The 21,409-nt window shown below is 36.3% G+C and overlaps 1 protein-coding gene across 4 annotated transcripts in view; it reads right to left on the reverse strand.

The window, feature by feature from the left end:
- Positions 1-4,220: 4,220 nt before the first annotated feature.
- NCK1 (NCK adaptor protein 1) overlaps positions 4,221-21,409 on the reverse strand; it is a 104,760-nt gene continuing 87,571 nt past the window's right edge. For 3 of the 4 annotated variants that reach the window (XM_037844397.1, XM_037844403.1, XM_037844409.1), the window contains exons 3-4: positions 7,127-7,839; positions 4,221-5,098 (exon numbers count right to left, since the gene is read on the reverse strand). In XM_037844397.1, the coding sequence (XP_037700325.1) occupies positions 4,904-5,098; positions 7,127-7,839 (908 nt within the window). In that variant the 3' untranslated portion in view covers positions 4,221-4,903. Of the gene's footprint in view, positions 5,099-7,126; positions 7,840-20,351; positions 20,463-21,409 lie in introns of those variants that run through there. The other variant, XM_037844415.1, reaches the window with a different exon arrangement.

Below are 21,409 nucleotides of genomic sequence, written 5' to 3' on the forward strand. Positions count from 1 at the left end.
TGAACACTCTTTAGTTTTTCAACTTCCTCCCTAAGGTGTATTGTCTGGTCACCAGTACAGAACACAAGGAACTTAACCTCCCTTGACTTCAACTCTTTCCTCAAGGTGTCATTAAGACTTAAGCCTGCCAAACTATCCTCCTTCCTGTAGTTGTATAACTTATTATTTTTTTAATGTGACACCTCTAACAACTCTTCTTATGATGGAGAATGAGACTTTATTCAGAATAGCCCTTTGTAGTTAAAAGTTCCATATTTAAACAAATACTATTTTATTCAATTTTAAAATTTGAAAACCAGAAATCGTGAACTGTAAAACGAAGAACAATGTGTGACTTTCAAGTGATTTTGGTTGCTGCATTTTCATTAAATCATGAAGTCACTAATCCTCGTCATTAGTGTTTCCATTATTTGGAACACACATGCTCAAAGGTCAATTTTATCAGGCCTCCTTTGATCATCCTATATAACACCCCCACCCTCATCAACCCCCTCAACCTGCTTTATTTTTCCTTCAGAGCACTTATTCTTTTGGCATTACATCACAAGCAATGTAAGTTCTATGAAAGTTTTGTCCGTTTTGTTCACTATTCTACTGCTAGGGTAGAACAGTACCTGTGGCACCTGGGTAATCAAATATTTGCAGTGGGTCTGACAGGATGGACTGATGATGGATAAATACCTCCGAAAGCTATTTAAACATACATATATTCATAATATATAGAAAAAACAATTCAAAGAAATTTTTTCCATCTTGACACCAAGTGACTATGGAGTTCCTGATGAAAAAGACTTGTCTACAACATCCCCCTAGAACTGTCTAGAAAACATATCAAAAAAGTAAGAGCCTGGCATAAATTCTTTCCTAAAGGGTCAAGAAAACAACTTTTTAATAACCATTCCTGCACTTAGCCTAAAATAGACAACACAAGTTTCATTCTGAAATCCACCCTTCTGTTTTCCATAATTTCCCAAAGGCTACCTGCAAAGTATTTCCATAGCTGAAGATATAAGTCATCTGAGCCTAGAAAGTAACTTAAAGCACCCAAATTATATCTTCACTACTTTAGACATAAAATTTTAAATGTCTATTTCTAATGTTTGTTTTCCTGTTTGAAAGTAATCATCATTCCATGAGGTACAAGAAAATATGAAAAGAGGAAATTGAGTACTTTGGCTTTTTCTGTCTTCTGTTATTTCTTGCAACATTACTCCACCAAGCCTAACTTAGGTTCTACTCATTCAACAAACATAAATCAACATCCTGTGCATACTTCCAAATCCAAAGAGCACCTTATTAATAAATTAGAAAAGTACATTTTAGCCCCTCAGCCACTTGGTTTAAGTCCTGTAACAGCAAGAAATCAGGGTGTGGAGGAAGCATAGTATGCTGATCTGTCAAATGTTTATAAGACAATAGAGTTGAGTCACATAAACTTGCTAAACCAATAGAACCAGCTATCAGAAGACAGGATAAGCCAATGCTTCTTACTTTGCGGAACAGTCAAATAATGGTTTTCCCCCCCACTCAGTAATTTGGCATTTTTAGAAGTCCACTGGATGCTGTCCAAAGAATGAAATGAGAATATCATATCAAAGGTTCTTTACAAAGGACCCCCTTATCTTCCAGCAAAGTAGTAAAATGAAAAAGTTTAAATCATGCTGTAATGCTACACTCTTTATTTACTGAATTGGACAGTGTATCTGGAGTGGTTCTATAATATGGTAGATTCCAAACTGAAAATTTTCCATGTTAGAGGAAGAACGGGGTAACAATGACTACATTTGGAGACGTGAATGAGGGAGATAAGGGTTAGAAGGGAGACTTTTTCATATTACCTTGTACAACAGTAGAAATAAGGGAGCACTGATACTAGGTTGATTATTGCCTTGTGGGAAATCCAACTTCAGTGTTGTCAGTCTCTTATTTTTCAAAAGGAAAACAGAGCTCTGAATTTTACATGGAATCCTCCAAATTGTTAAGTGGCTAACAACTAGACAACTAATTTTTAAAGCACTGTGTGGGCCAAACAATATTCCCAAATAAGGCCACTGTGCTTGGTTGTGCCCTGAACAATAGACCACGCCAAAAGATGGAGGTGAAATTCAGATTTCTCTTCTCACCTAGAAAGGGGGCTGGGTGTACCTGGAGGACTAGCTGCCTTTTACTAATTCTCACAAAGGTATTATATGGGTGGTGGCCCTGCTTCTTTGCAACCTCAGGATTAAATGACATAATTATAGCATTAAAGCTGGACATAATTTATGTGCCATGTGGCTATAAGGTTGACCTTATTCTAACAACCCAAGTTACTCATCTGCTAGGCCTTTTTATTTCTTCCAGCAATGGCAATGGATTGTACTTAGCCTTCTTATTTTACTTAGTGACAAATCTGTTTAACACACCGTCTTTAATAGTGCTATGTGTGTGTATTACTGTATACAGCGGTATGTGTGAATGTATACTCAGTTGAAATCTAAGGATTTATAACCAAATAAGAGATATAGCAGTGATAGCTTTTCTTTGTTGTTAAGTTTATACAAAGTTGTGAAAAGTCTTCTTTCAAGATTTCGGAAAAGTTATTTGTAAAAATGGGTAGGGCAAGGGGCGTGTGTGTGTGATGTATATTTAAATTGGTACTAAGCATTTCCTCACATATAGAAGAAAACCTCTGTAATACTCTACTCTGGGTCTAAAAATAAGCATATAGAGGGCAGTGTGTCATAACAGAGAAAACACCAGGCTGGGAATAAGGAAATCTAGTTTCTAACCTCAGCCCTGATATTACCTAGCCACGTACATGTTTTCTAAGGTTGTTCTAGTTCTTAAGAGAATTGCTTCAAGTGAAATTCATGCTTATAATAACAGCCATCAGTAAGGATTGGTTTAAGATCATTTAAAAAATTGAAAAATGTTACAGAAGTACAAAATTAAGTAGTTCCCAGTGAGGTTTTCATCAAAGTATAAGAAGAATACACAATAAATATGATTGGCACACATGGGCAATCTGGGAACTCTCTTATGATAAATCTAATTATGGCACAGAAATATGCATTCTATTTTCAGTGCTACTTCTTTCTCAAAATCATGCTCTATTAAAATCTGCTCAGTGGGGTTTGCTGTAAACAGCTCATGTCTCTATTAATTGCTCCTTTTTAACAAACATCCTTTTTTTTTCCATAAGGACAATGGGGGGGGGGGGACAAAGAGGTAGAACAAAAAGAAAGCATCATCAGAAGTTTGTTAAAAAATAAAGAGATGTTTACTACCTATTCATTTTACAACCCACTTTAAACTATTTTCCCTCTATTTCTATTCATGTGGTTTCACAGCAAAAGAGTATACATGACTTATTTCCATTAACTAAACTTAACTATTAATAATTACCTTATTTAACAGAGTGGCACTGAAATAGAAAGATAATGAAATATGGATTAAAAGGCTTTAAAAGCAGATGCAATGAAGATGAAGATTCTGTACATCAATGTCTTGATTCTATTTACTGACTCCTGTTGCTTAGTGGGAGAAGCCAGGGCTGCCACCCAGTGGCAACATACATCTGAATTAGGCAACTGCAATTCTTTTTAGATCAGTAATTCTGGCATACTGAATGCCTGTTTATAACATATCATAGAATGTAAACATTCATATACTTAGGCAACACTGAGGAAATTTTTGGAAAGATCTTACGACTTTCTACTGATTTTCTTTCACCTACAGAAGTAGCTTTAATATTTTATAATAGCCTCTCATCCATACACCCAAAATCTTGCTTGGTAAACAACAACATAATGGAGGCACCTGCAAAAATAAGATTTAAAAAATAATATAATTTTTTCTAACCATGAGCATATCCCATGGTTCCCTCAGGTATGGAGTACTTGAGAAAAGTACATCATTTTAGTGTCCTAGTCAACAAAACTCAAAGAAGGACAAGAAGATATGAAATACTATGCCTCACAATTATTGATGCTTGGGGTAAGAGGGGACAGATGAGGTGACAAGTATCTCATATCTCCTATTTCCCCAAAACTTGGCCACAGCCGTTTCACATTGGTGCACTCATAGTATGTCCAAGTACAAGAGATCTTTGGTAAAATAATGCTAGGAAAAGAAAACACTGCTAGAGCATCCATTTACACTTTGAAAAGCTAAATATTTTACAAAGACTCCTTTGTTCTCTTGAATAACCGGATGAGAGACAGGCACACACACACACAAAATCTTAAGAATTTAGTGACTTTTGCTTCAAACATTTGTAAATTAAAATTGTACAACATGAAACCTATATCCCATCTGTTTTGCTTTGCGTTGAAGACAAAGAGCAAATTTTTTAAAATAATGGCAGACACAACATACTTGGTATTCACACTGGCTGTGACAAATACCTGAAAATTTCTAATTTTTCATTTATTATTGCTATTCAGTCACAGAAAAGATTAACACTCTCCAAGAAATTTATTTTAGCATATGCCATATATCAATATAAGAATTTTATATGAGGAAAAACCATGGTGGAACAACTGACTTACAAGGAAATAAAGGAAAGGCAATAAAGAAATTCTTCCATGTAAAGACTTATGATCTGCATTATTTGATTTTTTCAAAATACAAAAACTTATAATTAAAAACAAAGAGAAAAACAGCAAAGAAGAAAACAATAAAACAGAAGACCAAGGATAAGCAATGGCTTTACGCAGATGTCCTGCATACGCAGTATGTATGTATATGCTCAGTTATAACAAAAATATTTATGTATTATAGTTGATTCTTAGACAGTTACAAACAGCAATTTCCAATCAAACACAACTGGGCCAACATTTTCTCAGTCTTCCAACACTTTCTCAGTCTTCAAATACATGACAAATTAAAGCTGTGTAGCAGTCACTTCTGATCAACAGTATCATGATAAATGCTTGATAAGATATAATTTTTCTCCTTGTTCACTGGTAAAAATTGGTGCCTTTTTGTAATGTTCTACAAGTTCTTCCATGGTGCTGAATTTGCGCTGCCCAATACAGTAGACAGTCTCTTTTAGTTGGACTTTAAAATGCTTGTTTTTCCCTTGTGCTTTTAGTGATACTGAGAAATCATTTGGCTAAAAGAGACAAAACACGGATGGTAAGTATTTTGAGAGATATCCATTAGCATTTTTGTATTAAACTATTAATTTTTTTTTACTAAATACTAGGCACTGTGCTAAATTATTTACATAGATTATCCCCCTTACTGCACAAAACAAGCCCATTTTACAGATGAGAAAACTTGGGCTCAGGAAAGTTAACTTGCCCAAGATCATCCATATAGTTTATAACAGAACCAGTATTCAAACCCAAGGTGTTAGACTCCAGAATATCTCAACTAATATACTCTGTAACACTCATGACAAAGCCTATAATTTAACTTCTGAAACACAAGAGCTATCTATCTGCTCTTCTAGTCAGACTACAGGAAAAACAAATAAGAAAATCTGAGACAACTGCCCCTTTCCAATTTGTAGTTGCTGTCTTAAAGATGTTTTGAATTCTCAAAATTGGAGGATACATGGATACGAATTAATCTGAACTGGAATGAAAGAGTCACAAACTCAAATGCCTACAAGGGCCAAAAAAGTAACATAAACAAGTGACAAAGTGGGGGAGGCAAGGTGAATGGACAGAGGGAATGACAGTTCATGGTCTGTCTAAAGGAAGCGGCTACTTCTCAGCTGTGATTGTTACCTTGTGAGAATATTGGCTCAATGTTGATAGGTCTTCCTATTTTAAAAAAGAAGTCTGAAGTCTGGATTTTTACAATAAAACTCCCAATATTTAAATGTTGGAAATGAATTCAAATGTTTAAAAAACATTGTGTAATCCAAACAATATATGAGCTCATTACCCTAAAGGTTATACTGCTGAAAATAATGATATATTTTGGCTAATGTCTATGGCTCAATTACTCAAAGGAAAACACACACAAAGAACACTGCATTCAAGCTACTTTCTTAATTATTTTGCTTGGTTTGGCTTTTTTGACCTAACACTCTTCTAAGCAGTCTAAATCAACCCCAGATGCCTCTTTTTATACAGTTACTCACAAAGTTTCAAACAGTGGGCTTCTTGTAAAAATAGCCCATATTTATGGTTACTTTCTTATAACCCATTCCAAGATCACTCTCAAACTCTGCCCATTGCTTGTCCCGGAAAGCAGAGGCCAGCTCAGGCATCTAACAGAAAACAGATCAAACCACTCTTCCCTACCATCAACCACCTGCTCTCCTGGGGGTTAGGTAGAGGTCCCATTTTCCTGACCTTTATATCAGACAATTCAATTAATCTCAATCTCAACCCCCCTCCCCACACACACACCTACACCCACACTCACACACCATACTTACAAAGGTTTTCTTCTGACTTTCAATCTTTTCTTATAACTACATATATACAAACAAACCTAATACTAATTATGATTTGTTAGTGGAAAAGGTCATTTTTACAAGAAATGAGAGTCATCAAATTCTAATATCCTAGATGGTAACCCCAAGAGCCCACATAACTATATTCTTATTTAATTTTTATGGTTTTATAGTTTTATTGTTTTACTAGTATTGCAATATAATTTACTGTTTATTGCAAATGTATTCCAAATACAGTAAGTGTTCAAATAGGTTATTGAGGTACATAATAAAAGTGTATTCCAACTTCCAAAACAACCAATTTATGAAGAAACCCAAATATCACTTTCTTAAATTTAGGGACTTCCTATATGATTAAAGATTGGAGTAATTATATTCTTATCTATTGGATCCAATATCAATTTAATAAAAGTTTTTCCAGTTTAGTCTACTGCAGTATTCTATTCTCAGTGAAGAAGCCGATGTTTAATTTCCCCCATTTTTCAGTTTAATGCAACAGAAAATACTTCAGAAATGCAAAATCAACAAATTAGACAAGGTCAAATAATCCAGGGTAGTATCAATGCCAGGACTATATTTTATTCAAAATAGATACAATTGGATAGAACACTGACTTTAGCTTCAGAACATTTATGTTTATATCCCAGGTTACAACCTGGTTAACTTCAGGGAAGCCACTTAATCTCTCCAATCCAATAAAAAAAATTTTACATTAGAAAACCAACTTACCGAAGATTCACTATCACGAATAAGGAAATCCCCTTCGTGCCCTCTCTCATTCAATGCCATTTCTGCTTGATGCCGGGTAACTTTTCCATAATACCATGGATTGCCAGCAAATTTTCCAGTGAGTGAAGGCCTAATGTAGTCACACTGAGGAGGTGATGGTTCCAACCCTGAGGTTAGTGGATTATTCTGCATAATGGTAACATAGTTTTTGGGCACCAGACCAACCATTCCATTGATCTTCCTGCATTTCCACCACTCAGGGTCATTTTCAGGCTTTTCAATAACATCCATTACATCTCCTTTCTCAAAATTAAGTTCTTCATCGTTGGATGAGCTGAATGGGTAAAGAGCCTGTACCACATGCAACACTTGCCCAGTATTTAGGTTATTGACGACTGCTGCTAATTTCTCTGACAGGGAACCCACATGGTCACCTAAAGGACTGTCACCTTCTTCAGTTACATAGTTTGAAGGGAACCATCCAACTTGTCCATTGTAGCTTCCCCGCCACCACCCATCACTACATTTCTCCATGACGATCACCTTTGTCCCTTTTATCAATGATAATTCATCCTCTCTCTCAGCCATGTAGTTAAATTTCACATAAGCAGGCATGTTGAGGTCATAGAGTCGTTCTCCTGGGTCAACAAAGCTATCATCAGCAGGAGATGCAGAGTCTGGCACACTAGGTTTTCTTTTCACCTTTCCAATGCCTGTTTAAATAAAAAGGGGGAACAAGAAGAGAATACAAACAATGCTTGCCAAAAAATAACTGAATCATTTAAAAAGGATCTTCAACTCTTTATACTCTCTTTAAGCCTTTAAACTTTAATCAAATAAGGACCTAATTTCAGTTATGTGACAGTTTACCTTCTCATCTTTTCTCTTGTCAAAGGCTCTGAAATAAGTGCATAATTTAATTCTGAAGTTGTCCTAAATTAACAAATTTTCTCTTAAATGTAAATAAAATTGTCTCAGATCTAAACCTAAGTATACAAAGGCTCCTCAAGCCCATACTCTTCTTGTCTTAGTTTATTAAACTAGATTCTACAGTTAGCTACACAGAAATAAAACAATTTAAATTACAACTTGATATGCAGTAGAAAATTTTAGTTATGTCTGAGTAATCTTCCCATATGCTTTCTGTTCCTAGATCCAGTCTGGTCTATTTACCCCATAGATTTATTTTTAAATAATACATAATTTGTTTTTCTCCCTCACTCCATCCACATGTAAGCTACGCAAGGGCAGGAATTTTTGTTTACTTTGTTCACAAATATACTCCCAAGAACCTTGTACAGTATTTAGCGCACAGTAGACGCTTAATATCTATTTCTTGAAAGAAATGAGAAAATCACCATATGGTACTATCATCACAAATATATGCTACATTAACCTCAATTTCAATCAGACATTTTTACTGCTGCATTCCCTTTAGTATTTCATTCTTTAAAATGACCCTTTGTCACTTTACCAAGAAAACAGGCATTCCTAGGTAAAATTTCTCAAATACCTTATAAATGTCTCAAAACTTAATCATTACTCTCCCTCTCTTCCTTCATGTAAGTCCCCAAACCTAATCCTTCTGGGTTCCTAATGTCATCTTACCTACCTCTTCTGGGTCTCTTTTTCCATCCCTGTTTCCCTCTTTTCAGTAGTCTAAAAATACACTCAGGTCTCCTCTATTCCAAAATAGCTATTTCAACTTTGTGACTTCTTTTAAACTACAGCATTCTTTAAAAAGTTGTCTTCCAGTTCTCCCTAACTTTTCACCACTCACTCACTCCTAAACCCTTACAATCTGGTCTTCTATCCCATAGTTCTACCATCCTCATGAAATATGTGTCAACTCTTCACCGCAAAATCCAACAGTGTCTTTTAGACTCTTTGACCTTCTCAAGCTCACTATGAAGCATCCAAGATTACAGACTACTCTCTCCATTATATTTCCTCCTTCTGTCTTTGACTTCCCTATCTCCTCTTTTCTCTCCTGATGCCTTTAAATATTCTTGTCTGCCTTTGGCTAGGTTCCTCTAAACTTTGCTATTATAACATTGCATTGTAGACTTACTGTCTTCCTTTAAAAAGAGAGAGAGCTTCCTGGGGCAGAAAAATGGACCTTAATCCCTGTACCTCCAGTGGTTAGCAGTACCCACACAAGCAGTAAGAACAAAGTGAATAAGTGAATGATTCTTTAGCTGAAAGTGTTTCCCAGGATGCTATGCTTAGCCTTCCCCTCTACAACTTCAAGGAAATTACACACTTTCATTCTCTTTAATCTCTATGTAGAAGATTCACTGATGTCTTTGCAGCACTAAGCTTTTTTAATTCAAGCACTTCAATCCCAACTGTCACTAGATACCTACCGACTGTACCATCAGCACCTCTAACCGAATAGCGATAGGTAAATAAAAACAACCTACCCCCTCCCATACCAACAAATCAACTTCTTCCTTCCAAATTCCTATACTTCTGGTTAACAGTACTTTCATTTTGTAAATTCTCCACCTCATGGGTGACATCACCCATGATGGAGGAGGCAATTCCATCTCTCCAGAAAATCAACTAATTAGCCTACAAAAACTGCCAGAAGCAGCTTTTGCAGAACTCTGGAATCTAGTCAAAAACTTAAAAAGCCTGAGAAAGGCATGGTGAAGAAAGAAGCTGCCTCTCTGCAGTGAGAGCTGTGCATTTTAAACTACCCACCTACCATTCCCCACATCCCAGATCAGTAGTGACTGTGAGGATGGCAGCGTGCACTCCTGAATCAAGGAGAGAAATGTTTCATCAAAGAGAAATTCTGGCACCAAAAAATACAATAACTGAAATGAAAAATTATCAATAAAAATAGTGTGATAATAGCATAAGGATACACATATAGAAATAGAATTGAGAGCCCTGAAATACACCCATATATCTACTGTCAACTGATGTTTTACAAGGTTGCCAAGATAATACAACAAGAAAAGAATAGTCTCTTCAGCAAATAGTACAGAGACATCTGGATATCCACATGCAAAAGAATAAAGTTGTACTCATACCTCACTTTGTATACAAACATTAACTTAAAACTAATCAAAGATCTAAATGTAAGAGGTAAAACTACAATATTTCTAAAAGAAAACACAGCGGTAAATCTTCATGATTTTGGATTTGGCAATGGATTCTCAGATATGACACCAAAAACACAAGCAACAAATAAAAAACAGATAAACTGGACTGCATTATAATTAAAATTGTTCATGCATTAAAGGACTATCAAGAAAGTCAAAAGACAACATACAGAATTGTGAAAAAATACTTGCAAATCATGTATCGGATAAGGGTCTAGGATCCAGAATATATAAAAACTCTTAAACTTAACAAAAAGACAAGCAACCCAATTAGAAATGGGCAAAGGACTTGATTTAGACATTTCTCCATAAGAGATACACAAATGGCGAACAATCACGTGAAAAGCTGTTCAAGTCAATAGCCATTAAGGAAATACAAATCAAAAATCACAAGATACTGTACTCACAAAAATAACTTTTATTTTTATAAAAATGGAAAAAAAACTCATGTTGGAAAGAATGTAGAAAATTAGAACCTTTGTACAATGTTGGTGGAAATGTAAAATTGTGCAGCCACTGTGGAAAATAGCTCGGCAGTGCCTCAAAAAGTTAAGCATAGAATTACCATATGACCTAGCAATGCCACTACTAGGTATATACACAAAAGAAATGAAAACAGGTACTCAAACAAATACTTGTACATACATGTTCATGGCAGCACTATTCACAATAACCAAAAGATTGAAATAATCAAAATGCCCCTTAAGGTATGAGAGGATAAACAAATTGTATATATACCATACAATGGAATATTATTTAGCCATGAAAAAAAGGGGGAAAAGTTCTGATACATACTACAGTGTGGATAAACCTTGAAAACATGCTACGTGAAAGAAAACAGATGCAAAGCTCACACATTATATGACTCCAATTACATGAATTATCCAGAATAGGTAAAACTATAGAGACAGAAAGCAGAATAACTGATGCCAGGGGCTGGGAGAAGGGGGAAATGGGGAATGATTGCTTTATCAGCATGGAGTTTCCTTTTTGGATGATGAAAATGCTTTGGAACAAGAAAGAGGTGATGACTGCATAACATTGTGAATGTATTAAATACAACTGTATTGAACACTTTAAAATGTTTAATTGAATTGTGTGAATTTTATCTCAATAAAAAGGACTTTTAAAAAATCCCCACATCAAATCCTTACTTATTTTCCCATGCCTCCTTACTTTCCACACTTTCCATTCTCATTATTCATACCCTAGTTAAGGCCTATTATGTCACACATGAGCCTTCACCACCCCCCTAACTAGTTTTCTTATCAATCCAATCTCTCCCTACTACAATCCATCATTCATGTCAACCAATCTAATCCTCTTATAATACAGCTCCAATCACATGGCTCTACTGTTCAAAAGCCAACAGTGGCTCTTCCCTGCCTATGAAATTAAGAGAAACACTCTGCCTAGATCCTACGGCTCTCTCTAGTATGCCCTCAGCCTTCCTTTTCAGGCTTATTAATATGGAATATTTTTAAAAGCAAAGACCTCAGAATCAATCCACCTTTTGGTTCAAATCCCAGTTCTACCACTTACTAGCCATGTAATCTTAACCAAGCTGTTTCAGTTTTCTGAGTCTAGAAATGGAGAAAACATCATTTACCTCACGAGAGTATTATGGGAATTGAATAAAATAATGTAGAGTAATTGCAAAGTATGTACTGAAATTACCCTAAATTCTAATAAAAACGGACTCCGTGACATCCCTGAATAACGTTTTTCACCTTCATGACTCACTGTATCTTGCTTGTCTGCCTGTTTCTCTCCAAAACCTTGTAACTTCCACCTCTCAAAAATCTACCCATTTAAGAAACATGGAGCAAGAAGATTAATAAAGTAAAAACAGCTTTTTAATTATTTTATTAATCTTCTTGCTCCATGTTTCTCAACCTCTTTCATTTCCCATGCTCACCCACCAGTGAGGTACGAGTTCTCCTTTCTTTAAACACCCTATCACTTCCTACATCTGAGGTACTTATTTTATAGCTTTTCCTGTCTTCTAAGTCTACATACTACAATATAAACTTACGAGGGAAGCATTCTATATCTCACTGATCTTTTGTATTTCCTATAGCACCTAGAACTGTGCACGTAGCAGATGCTCAATAAATGTTTTTTAAATTGAGTTAAATTCAATACTGATATAAGGAAATACAAAAATTGTTTTAAACCTGAAAATAGACTAGTTCCAAAATGACTTTTTTTAATTCTGAAAAAATGTTCTAAGACTAATTATACATTATAAATAAAAGGAATAAAAGAATTTTTAAACAGACCAATAATTAACATCTCAAAGGGGGAAAATGCAACAAAACAACCTATTTTAGTCTTAAGAGGCCAGAAATATTTCAGGGAAAGAATATGAGCCCAGAATAAGTCTTTTCTATGCAACAAAAAAGCCCTCCATCTTTCTTCTGAGCATGTCTTCAACCTCATACCTATTTCTCTCTAACAGACTGTTGCTACAACTAATGCTTCAGCCATATCAACCTCTTTAGAGTTACCAAAAACCCACGTTCTTTGCACATGATGCTTCCCACCTGAAACACTTCCCCCCATCCTCATTCTTCAAGAGTCAGTCCAGGCATCTTCCCATGAAGATTTCCTTATTTCTCCACCAGAGTTATTTCTTCCTCCTTTGTGCCACTAGTTATATATTTTTAGTATAACATTCAACACTCTGTATACCAAGATCTGTTTCTTTGAAATCAGGCACCATGTTTTTAATTACCTTTCTAACCCCAGTGCCTTGTCCATATTAAGTGTTCCATTAATGTTTACCGAATGACTAAATAAATGCATGCATAAACAAATATCACTAGTCAGTTACTTGTGCTGTTCCTCTGCTTGCAATTCTTTGAGAAGATCCTGTTTATTGCCCTTTGCTTCTACTGCTAGAAAACGGTCCTTCCAATCTCTCGCTATTAATGAGCTAGTAGATGCAAATGTACTTTACAAAGTTATACAAATATTATTATTAGTTTCTCTTAGTTTCTAAATTTTTCCAGCCTTGTGGTTAGTTCACCACCATCATCCTAATCTCAGTTAGTCCTCAGTGCATCAACTTCCTCTAATCTATTGCCTTTCCGACTCTAATCATTACTTTCTCTTCTTTCTCCATTCTTTAGTCAAAAAGGTTCCATTAGGAAAACTCTAACAAAAGACATCCGTACTTTGAATTTTAGTTCTGCTACTTATTGGTTATGTGAACTTGGTCAAGTTATTTAATCTTCTCTGAACTCCAGTTTCCTTGTTTGTAAAATGGCAGAGTATATCACCTACCTCATAAAATGTTTATAAGGAATTTTTTAAAGTTAATATGTAAAGCAGTTAGCACAGTGCCTAGCCCATAGCAGGCCTACAATCATTGGTAGTTATTATGTTCCTACTTTCTGGTGCTTCTGGCATTTAATTTTTCAAAAATACTTATACCTTTATTATCCCACATTATAGATAGGCATGGTGGCGGTTTGAAGGGGAAAGGCTCAGCTCCAAGCCTTGCAGGCAGGAGGAGGTGCACAACTCTGAGGCAGTCAATTTCATCACTAGCTTTGTTTTAAAAATAATTGTTGGTGATTCCAATCTTCCTATCACTCCTATCCACTGACCTTCTCTCTTCCTTTAGCAGTTTCTTAATCAGAACGATGCATTATAAACTCCTCAAAAGTTTTTAAAAACCTGGTTAAGCATTGTAAATATTCCAGCTTCACATGACAGTCATCCTCTTCCTGACGCAAGGCAAATCTTTGTACCCACAACTATTCCTTAAGCAACCTGGTTTCTAAATCCTTAATATGCAGGATGCTGGTATTTGGAAGCATCTGAGTTTCTCAATCCGATTGTTAAAGTATTTATCCAAATTTGTATAAACTACTTCATTTTTTATTTGGCCAGCACAACACACTAAGGAGTTACTGCATCCCTTTTCCTGAGCACCTGATAGACCTAAATCAATGATATCACGAAATATTGAGATTTTTACCATCTATATTACCACAGCAACTCTTCCTAAGTTTTTTACTCATGTAAACTGCTGCCAGGCCAGTCTCACCAATCCTTTCAATACCTTTTTAAAACTTAATGCAGGGAGAACCTAAGATGGCGGCTACATGAGACAGGGCAAAAAAACACCTCCATGAAAAATACTAGATAAAAGCTAGAAAGTGACCCAGAATACCAGTTCCAGTGATGCACCAGCCAGACAAGGTCTGCTAAATCCACAGGGACCATGCATTTGGTGAAACTGGGAGTCTGCATTCTAAAACGAGTGAGTGAGCCGGCTGAAAGTCTGGCAGCCGTGCTGCGGTGTGGGGAAATGGTGTGTTGGCGTTTGGAGACGGACTAGTTCTTTTAAAAAAAAGAACAGCTGCAGATACGACGGGGAGAACCACGCAGTGAAGCACAGCAGGAACAGCCTGGGCCAACGCCTCAGTGTCTGGCGTGGGAGACAGCCCTCTCCAGACCCGCTGCTGATTGTCTCGGGGCCAGGGGAGCAGAGGGGAGCCAAAAGGAGAAAGAAACCCCGCCCCTTGCAGCCATATCCCCCGCGGCCTGGGGACGCTCCCGCCCGGGGCTGGACCCACAGCCCAGAGCCGCGCCAAGAAACCCAGTGTGACGGGGAGTCTTTCCCGCAGCACCGCGCACATGCCACAATATCGGCCGTGGACAGTGGCCTTTAGTGCACCCACAGCTAACTGTCCCAGAGCTCGGAAAGCGGAGCTATGTGAAAAGGGGGAAATTAACACATTCCATTCAGCCGTCTTTACAGCAGGCTGGGAATGCCCCTGCACAGCCCAGTGGCCCAGAGCTTCCCTGGCAGGCCGGCACTTGTGACGTGGCACAGCCTTCCCTCAGCAGAGGTCCTGGAAGAACACAGCTGAGAAGGGGGACCCGCTTGGAAATCTCAGGGACCCTAAGCCAATACCAAGGACTTGTGGGTCAGTGGCAGAGACAATCTGTGGCAAGACTGAAATGAAGGCTTAGGCTCTTGCAACAGCCTTAAATCTCTGGGAACACCTGGGAGGTTTGATTATTAAAGCTGCCCTGCCTCCCTAACCACCAAGACACATGCCCCACATTCAACGTGGACAGCACCGACAACACACCCAAACTTAGTGCACCAACTGAACCCCACAAGAATCAGACTCTCACACACCACAAAGACAAAGTCGGGGAGAACTGACTTGAGGGGAATAGATGACTCACAGATGCCATCTGCTGGTTAGTTAGAGAAAGTGTACGCCACCAAGCTGTAGTTCTGACAAATTAGAGATCAATCAAGTAAAGCAAATGCCAAGAGGCCAAAAACAACAGAAAATCTTAAAGCGTATGATAAAACCAGACGATATGGAGAACCCAAACCCAAACACCCAAATCAAAAGATCACAGGAGATGCAGTACTTGGAGCAATTAATAAAGAACTAAAGACAGACAACAAGATCATGGCACAGGATATAAAGGACATGAAGAAGAGCATGGCACAGGATATAAAGGACATAAAGAAGACCTTAGAAGAGCATAAAGAAGAAACTGCAAGAGTATATAAAAAAAATAGATGATTTTATGGAAATAAAAGAAACTGTTGGCCAAATTAAAAAGATTCTGGATACTCATAGTACAAGACTAGAGGAAGCCGAACAATGAATCAGCAACCTCCGGGACCACAGAACAGAAAATGAAAGAACAAAAGAAAGAATGGAGAAAAAAATCGAAAAAATCAAAATGGACCTCAGGGATATGATAGATAAAATAAAACATCCAAATATAAGACTCATTGGTGTCCCAGAAGGGGAAGAGAAGGGTAAAGGTCTAGGAAGAGTTTTCAAAGAAATTGTTGGGGAAAACTTCCCACACCTTCTACACAATATAAATACACAAAGCATAAATGCCCAGCAAACTCCAAATAGAATAAATCCAAATAAACCCACTCCAAGACATATTCTGATCACACTGTCAAATACTGAAGAGAAGGAGCAAGTTCTGACAGCAGCAAGAGAAAAGCAATTCACCACATTCAAAGGAAACAACATAAGACTAAGTAGTGACTACTCACTACTCAGCGGCCACCAAGGAGGCGAGAAGGCAGTGGCATGACATATTTAAAACTCTGAGAGAGAAAAATTTCCAACCAAGAATACTTTATCCAGCAAAACTCTCCTTCAAATTTGAGGGAGAGCTTAAATTTTTCACAGACAAACAAATGCTGAGAGATTTTGCTAATAAAAGACCTGCCCTACTTCAGATACTAAAGGGAGCCCTACCAACAGAGAAACAAAGAAAGGAGAGAGAAATATAGAGAATTTTAACAGACTTATAGCGAACATTACATCCCAGGTCACCGGGACACACATTCTTCTCTAGTGATCATGGATCTTTCTCCAGAATGGACCGTATGCTGGAATATAAAAGAAGCCTCAATAAATTAAAAAAAAAAAAAAAAAAAAAAATTGGATTTGTTCAAAGCACATTCTCTGACCACAATGGAATACAAATAGAAGACAATAACCATCAGAGACCTGGAGAATTCACAGACACCTAGAGGGTAAAAATGAGGGGGAGATGAAAACATTACTGGATAATCAAAAGCTGAGGGACTTCCATCACTAGATCAGTCCTATAAGAAATGCTAAAGGGAGTTGAGCAGGCTGAAAGGAAGGGACACTAAACAATTGACTGAAACTACTTGAAGAAATAAAGATTTCCAATAAAGATCACATGGTAAATATAAATACCAATACTACTATATTTTTGATTTGTAACTCCAGTATTTACTTCCTACAGGATGTAAAATACATAAACTGTAATGATAAATCAGTGGTTTTGGACTCAATGTAAAATATGTAATTTTTGACAAGAACTACATAAAGGTGGGGGAATGATGGAGTATAGGAACATAGTTTAGGTGTCCTATTGAAGTTAAGTTGGTATCAAAGAAAAACAAGATTGTTATAGATTTAAAAGGTTAAATTTAAGCCTCACAGTAAACACAAAGAAAGTATCAGAGAATATGACCATAGAGATGAAAAGTAGAGTATAGGTTACAAGAAGAAGGGGAAGGGGCAATGGGGAGTTAAGAAATGAGTGCAGGGTTTCTGTTTGGGGTGAAGGGAAATTTCTATTAATGGATGGTGGGAAGGTGATAGCATTGCCACATTCTAAACGTGATTAATCCCACCAATGAAATGCTAGGGAGGGGGTGGAATGGGAAGATTTAGGCTGTATATATGTTTTCACAATTGGGGAAAAAAAAAAAAAAAAGACAGTCTAAATAGATGACAATTAAATGCCAAGGATGATCCTGGATGGGATCTGAGGATGGAGGAGAGGAGGCTCAAGGGGACACAGATGGGACATAAGGAAAAAAAAAAGGAAATATAGAATGTAAGCTTTGTATCAATGTTGAATTTCTTGAACTTCTTAGCTGTGCTTAATGGGACTGCATAAAAGAAAGTTCTTGTTCATGGGAAAGGTATATGTGAATTATACTGTTTGTTCAAAGATGTGTGCAGCTTACTCTCATATGTTCAGAGGACAGAGCAATAGATGATGGATGATAGACAGGGAGGGAGGGAGGGCGGGAAAGAAAGAAATGGTGGTGTGACAGGATGTTAAAGTTGGTGGATCGGGGTATCGGGGGGGTCGGGGTATGCTGGAGTTCTGTGTATGGAGTTTGTATTGTTTTTGCAACTGTTCCTGTAAGTTTGAATTTATTTCAAAATAAAATTTAAAAAAACTAAAAAGTTTAAAAAAAGAAAAAAAGAAAAAAATGCAAATTTTACATTAATTTCTGTTCATATTCAACTATTTCTACCTAAAGTTTTTTTTATTTTTTTATTTTTTTATTAGAGCAGTAGTAGCTTTATAGAAACATCATGCAGGAAGTACAAAGTTCCCATATACCCCCCTCACATACACTCAATTTCCCTATTAGCATGTTAGTTTGGCACCCAACCTTTTAGCTTCCAAAATTACTACTGAACACAGTATATTAGTTATTGCTTCCAGCATTAGGTCTTCCTACTTTAAACATGATGGCTTTCCTTCATGTAAATCATTGACTAAATGTTTAAAGGAATGGGCCCACAGGAAGTGTTACTGCTTCTTCTGATTCCCTAACAAACTATTATTAGGTTCTTGTACTCTTACTTCTCTAAAACCAGTTTCTCTCTCATGGATTTCTCCTGATTTCTATGACACATGTAGGATTGCTCAGTTACTTTCCAGGACTATAGACTTTTAGTGTTAGAAGGGACTTCCCAGGATCATCTACTCTTGTGCAACTCCCTCCTTCACAAATACGGAACAGGAAATCAGGAAAGTTTAGTTATATACTCTAGTCCACATGGTTAGTTAAACAGTATATCTAAGAGCAGGACTAAGGCATTCTAACTGTACAAATATAAGGTACTCTTTTCATTACAGGTTTTCATGTAAACATTTGTATTTTCATCTGTTCACTTCATCTACATGAAATAAAATAAATTATAGATTTTGATTATTCTCTGTTCTCTCCAAAACAGTATGTTCTTTTGTTTTCAAGAGTATTCTTCTGGCTACCACAAGAAAGCATGCACTTTTCTCTACTTTTTATATATGTTCAAGGGGTAGGTGGGTGAATAATCTGTCTCTATTCTGACAAGTTGACTAGCAAAATAAATAAAAAGTTTTGGGGTGCTACAGGGATTGAGGAAAGGAAAATTTCGGTTACAGATCTCAAATCCTGACCCTCAGTTCTACTAGTGCACTTAAAATTAACCATCAACTCCCTGAGACTCATTAGAGAGAATAATTTTATCTTTTTACTGGTAAGCTAATATACTGACTCACTGAATCAATGATAAAATACATTCTTTTTATACCGTTTCTGGCTGATTACTGGCCAGCATTGCTTATGACCAAACCTAGCTATGAAATCCATTATAAAAAATAACAACCATCATCTGCCTCCCTACCAGAATATCAGTTCCATCAGTGTTAGTGTTCATTTTTCACTCTATGATTTGTGACAGGCTTATAGGTGCTCAATAAAAATGTACTGATACACAAATGAATGAATAAATAAATTAATAAGTTCTTTAAAAGGAAAACTGACCAAACTTTCTGAAAATGGAAATGCAAAAGATGTGAAAAATTAACAAACACCAAAACTTAACAGAAGTTAAGACACACATTCTACAGGAATTCACTTGGCCACCAAAGCTAATTAAAGAAGCAATGAGTCTTCATATTACAATAACAACATTCTTATTCAACAAAGTGCTTGCTCCTTTTCTATTTTGCCCTTTTCCTTGGAAACTCTTGACAGGTTACTCTTTGTTTCCTTAGACTCCTTATGCATATGAGACTTCTACAACAAATCCTGTGTTCATTTCTGTAGAAACACCAAGCAAATGTTTAAGGAGATCAAATCAAGTTCACATTCTTAAGGGCATAAAAAGGCTGTCAGCAGACATACAGATTAGGTTCTCATAAATTAGTATGAGCATTACTTTATGACATGAACTAAAAAATAATGCCAATAATTCACTATTTCTTTTCAGTGTTTCTATTTTCTTTGTACACAGTTGCTCTCAGAATTCATTTCAAAATATCAAATCTCAGATTCACCAAAATAGCAATTTCTAACACTCCTACATTGGTTAAATCAAGCCATTCTTTTTGCTGGTACTTTCATTAAACTTTATTTCTACAATGATCCTCTAAAATCTAGGTAAAAAGTACTAAAACAATGTTTAATCAAAGCATGAAGATGAAGAAACTTGATCACCCAATCCTTTTTTCCCTAACATTTTCAATATGTTTACAATTCTTCTAACAAACTTCATATGCCTGTGCTAAGCTGAAGTTACTCAATTAGAATTAACTGCATCAAACCCTACTTGTTATTCAAGCATTCATACTAAAACATTTAAAAATTATCAAGTCAAAACAAGTATTATTTGATATATCACCTATAGTTTACATTATATTCCATAAACAAAATAAAGCACCAGCCTATATAAACCCACCAGACTCTCTTCATGGAATTTTCCTTTAAGCTCACAAAAGTGAAAAATCTAATTAAAAACAACAAGAAAACTATTGATTGAAGAAACAGATTAACTTACTGAAAAAATCTTTAAAGACGCTTAACCAATCCATTTTGGAAAAAGATCCCGTGTTCTCTTGTGTGTTTGTCACACAGCTCAGGGTAGTTCTCAGTGAACTTCCTGGTCTATTCTGCAACACTGAAACTTCCCACACCCAATCCATGTGACTTGGCCCACACCCAGGCAATAAAAAGTTTTTCTGAAGCTTCTCTATTTCCAAAACATTTTCTCCCTTAAACTATAAAAGAATCTGCAAAACAAGTATATAATGATGGCCACAAATATGACCTTATTATTCAGTTATTTTGCAAGAAGCTTTTAAAGCAAGTATTTTTTTTTTACTAGTTAAAAATACATTTATGCATTCATTCTTTTCCTTTGTTTTCTCCTTTTCCTTCCTAACCTTCAAAACAATGTCTCCACCAGCATAAACATTGGGAAACAAATCCACTAATTACATGGGACATTTACATTACCAAAAAGTAGGGCAGAAATTCTGAGAAAAAGGAGAAGGTGGGCTGACGCAAAAGCCGGTTTAAAATCATCATCACACAGGCTAACTATGGATCACTAACTTAAAAGAGAATGATTCTAAGCACCCTGGAATACAGGTAGTGATAACTGTAATGTAACAATAAAGTTAACAGAGATTTCCTAGGACTTAAATAGATATAGCCCTGCTAAAATTCTCTCAATAATATCAGAAAGCAGTAAGGAAAGTTTCCCAGGAGTATCTACAATAAACATTGTATATAATTTGGCTTTAAAAAATTATATCCAGTAGCACCTAAAACTGGGATATTCTTCCTCTTTACTCTATGATGCTAGTTTTTTCACTATCTTTTTTTTTAATTAACTAGGACATATGCTCTAGATCCAGGATACCCGCTTCTTCTTTAAAAGGAACAAAAAAGTCTAGGTATGGCCCTAGTCCCTTCTGTGCCTTACCACTACAAGACTTATTTCTTGACCTTAATTGTTCCTCATGGCTCTAATAATCAACATATTTTAAACAAATGTCCAGTTTTTACAAAACCAGAAATATTCCTGGTTCTAATTCTGGTCTATTCAGCTGT

The sequence above is a fragment of the Choloepus didactylus genome, chromosome 1, assembly GCF_015220235.1.
Source record: "Choloepus didactylus isolate mChoDid1 chromosome 1, mChoDid1.pri, whole genome shotgun sequence".
Taxonomy (NCBI): domain Eukaryota; kingdom Metazoa; phylum Chordata; class Mammalia; order Pilosa; family Megalonychidae; genus Choloepus; species Choloepus didactylus.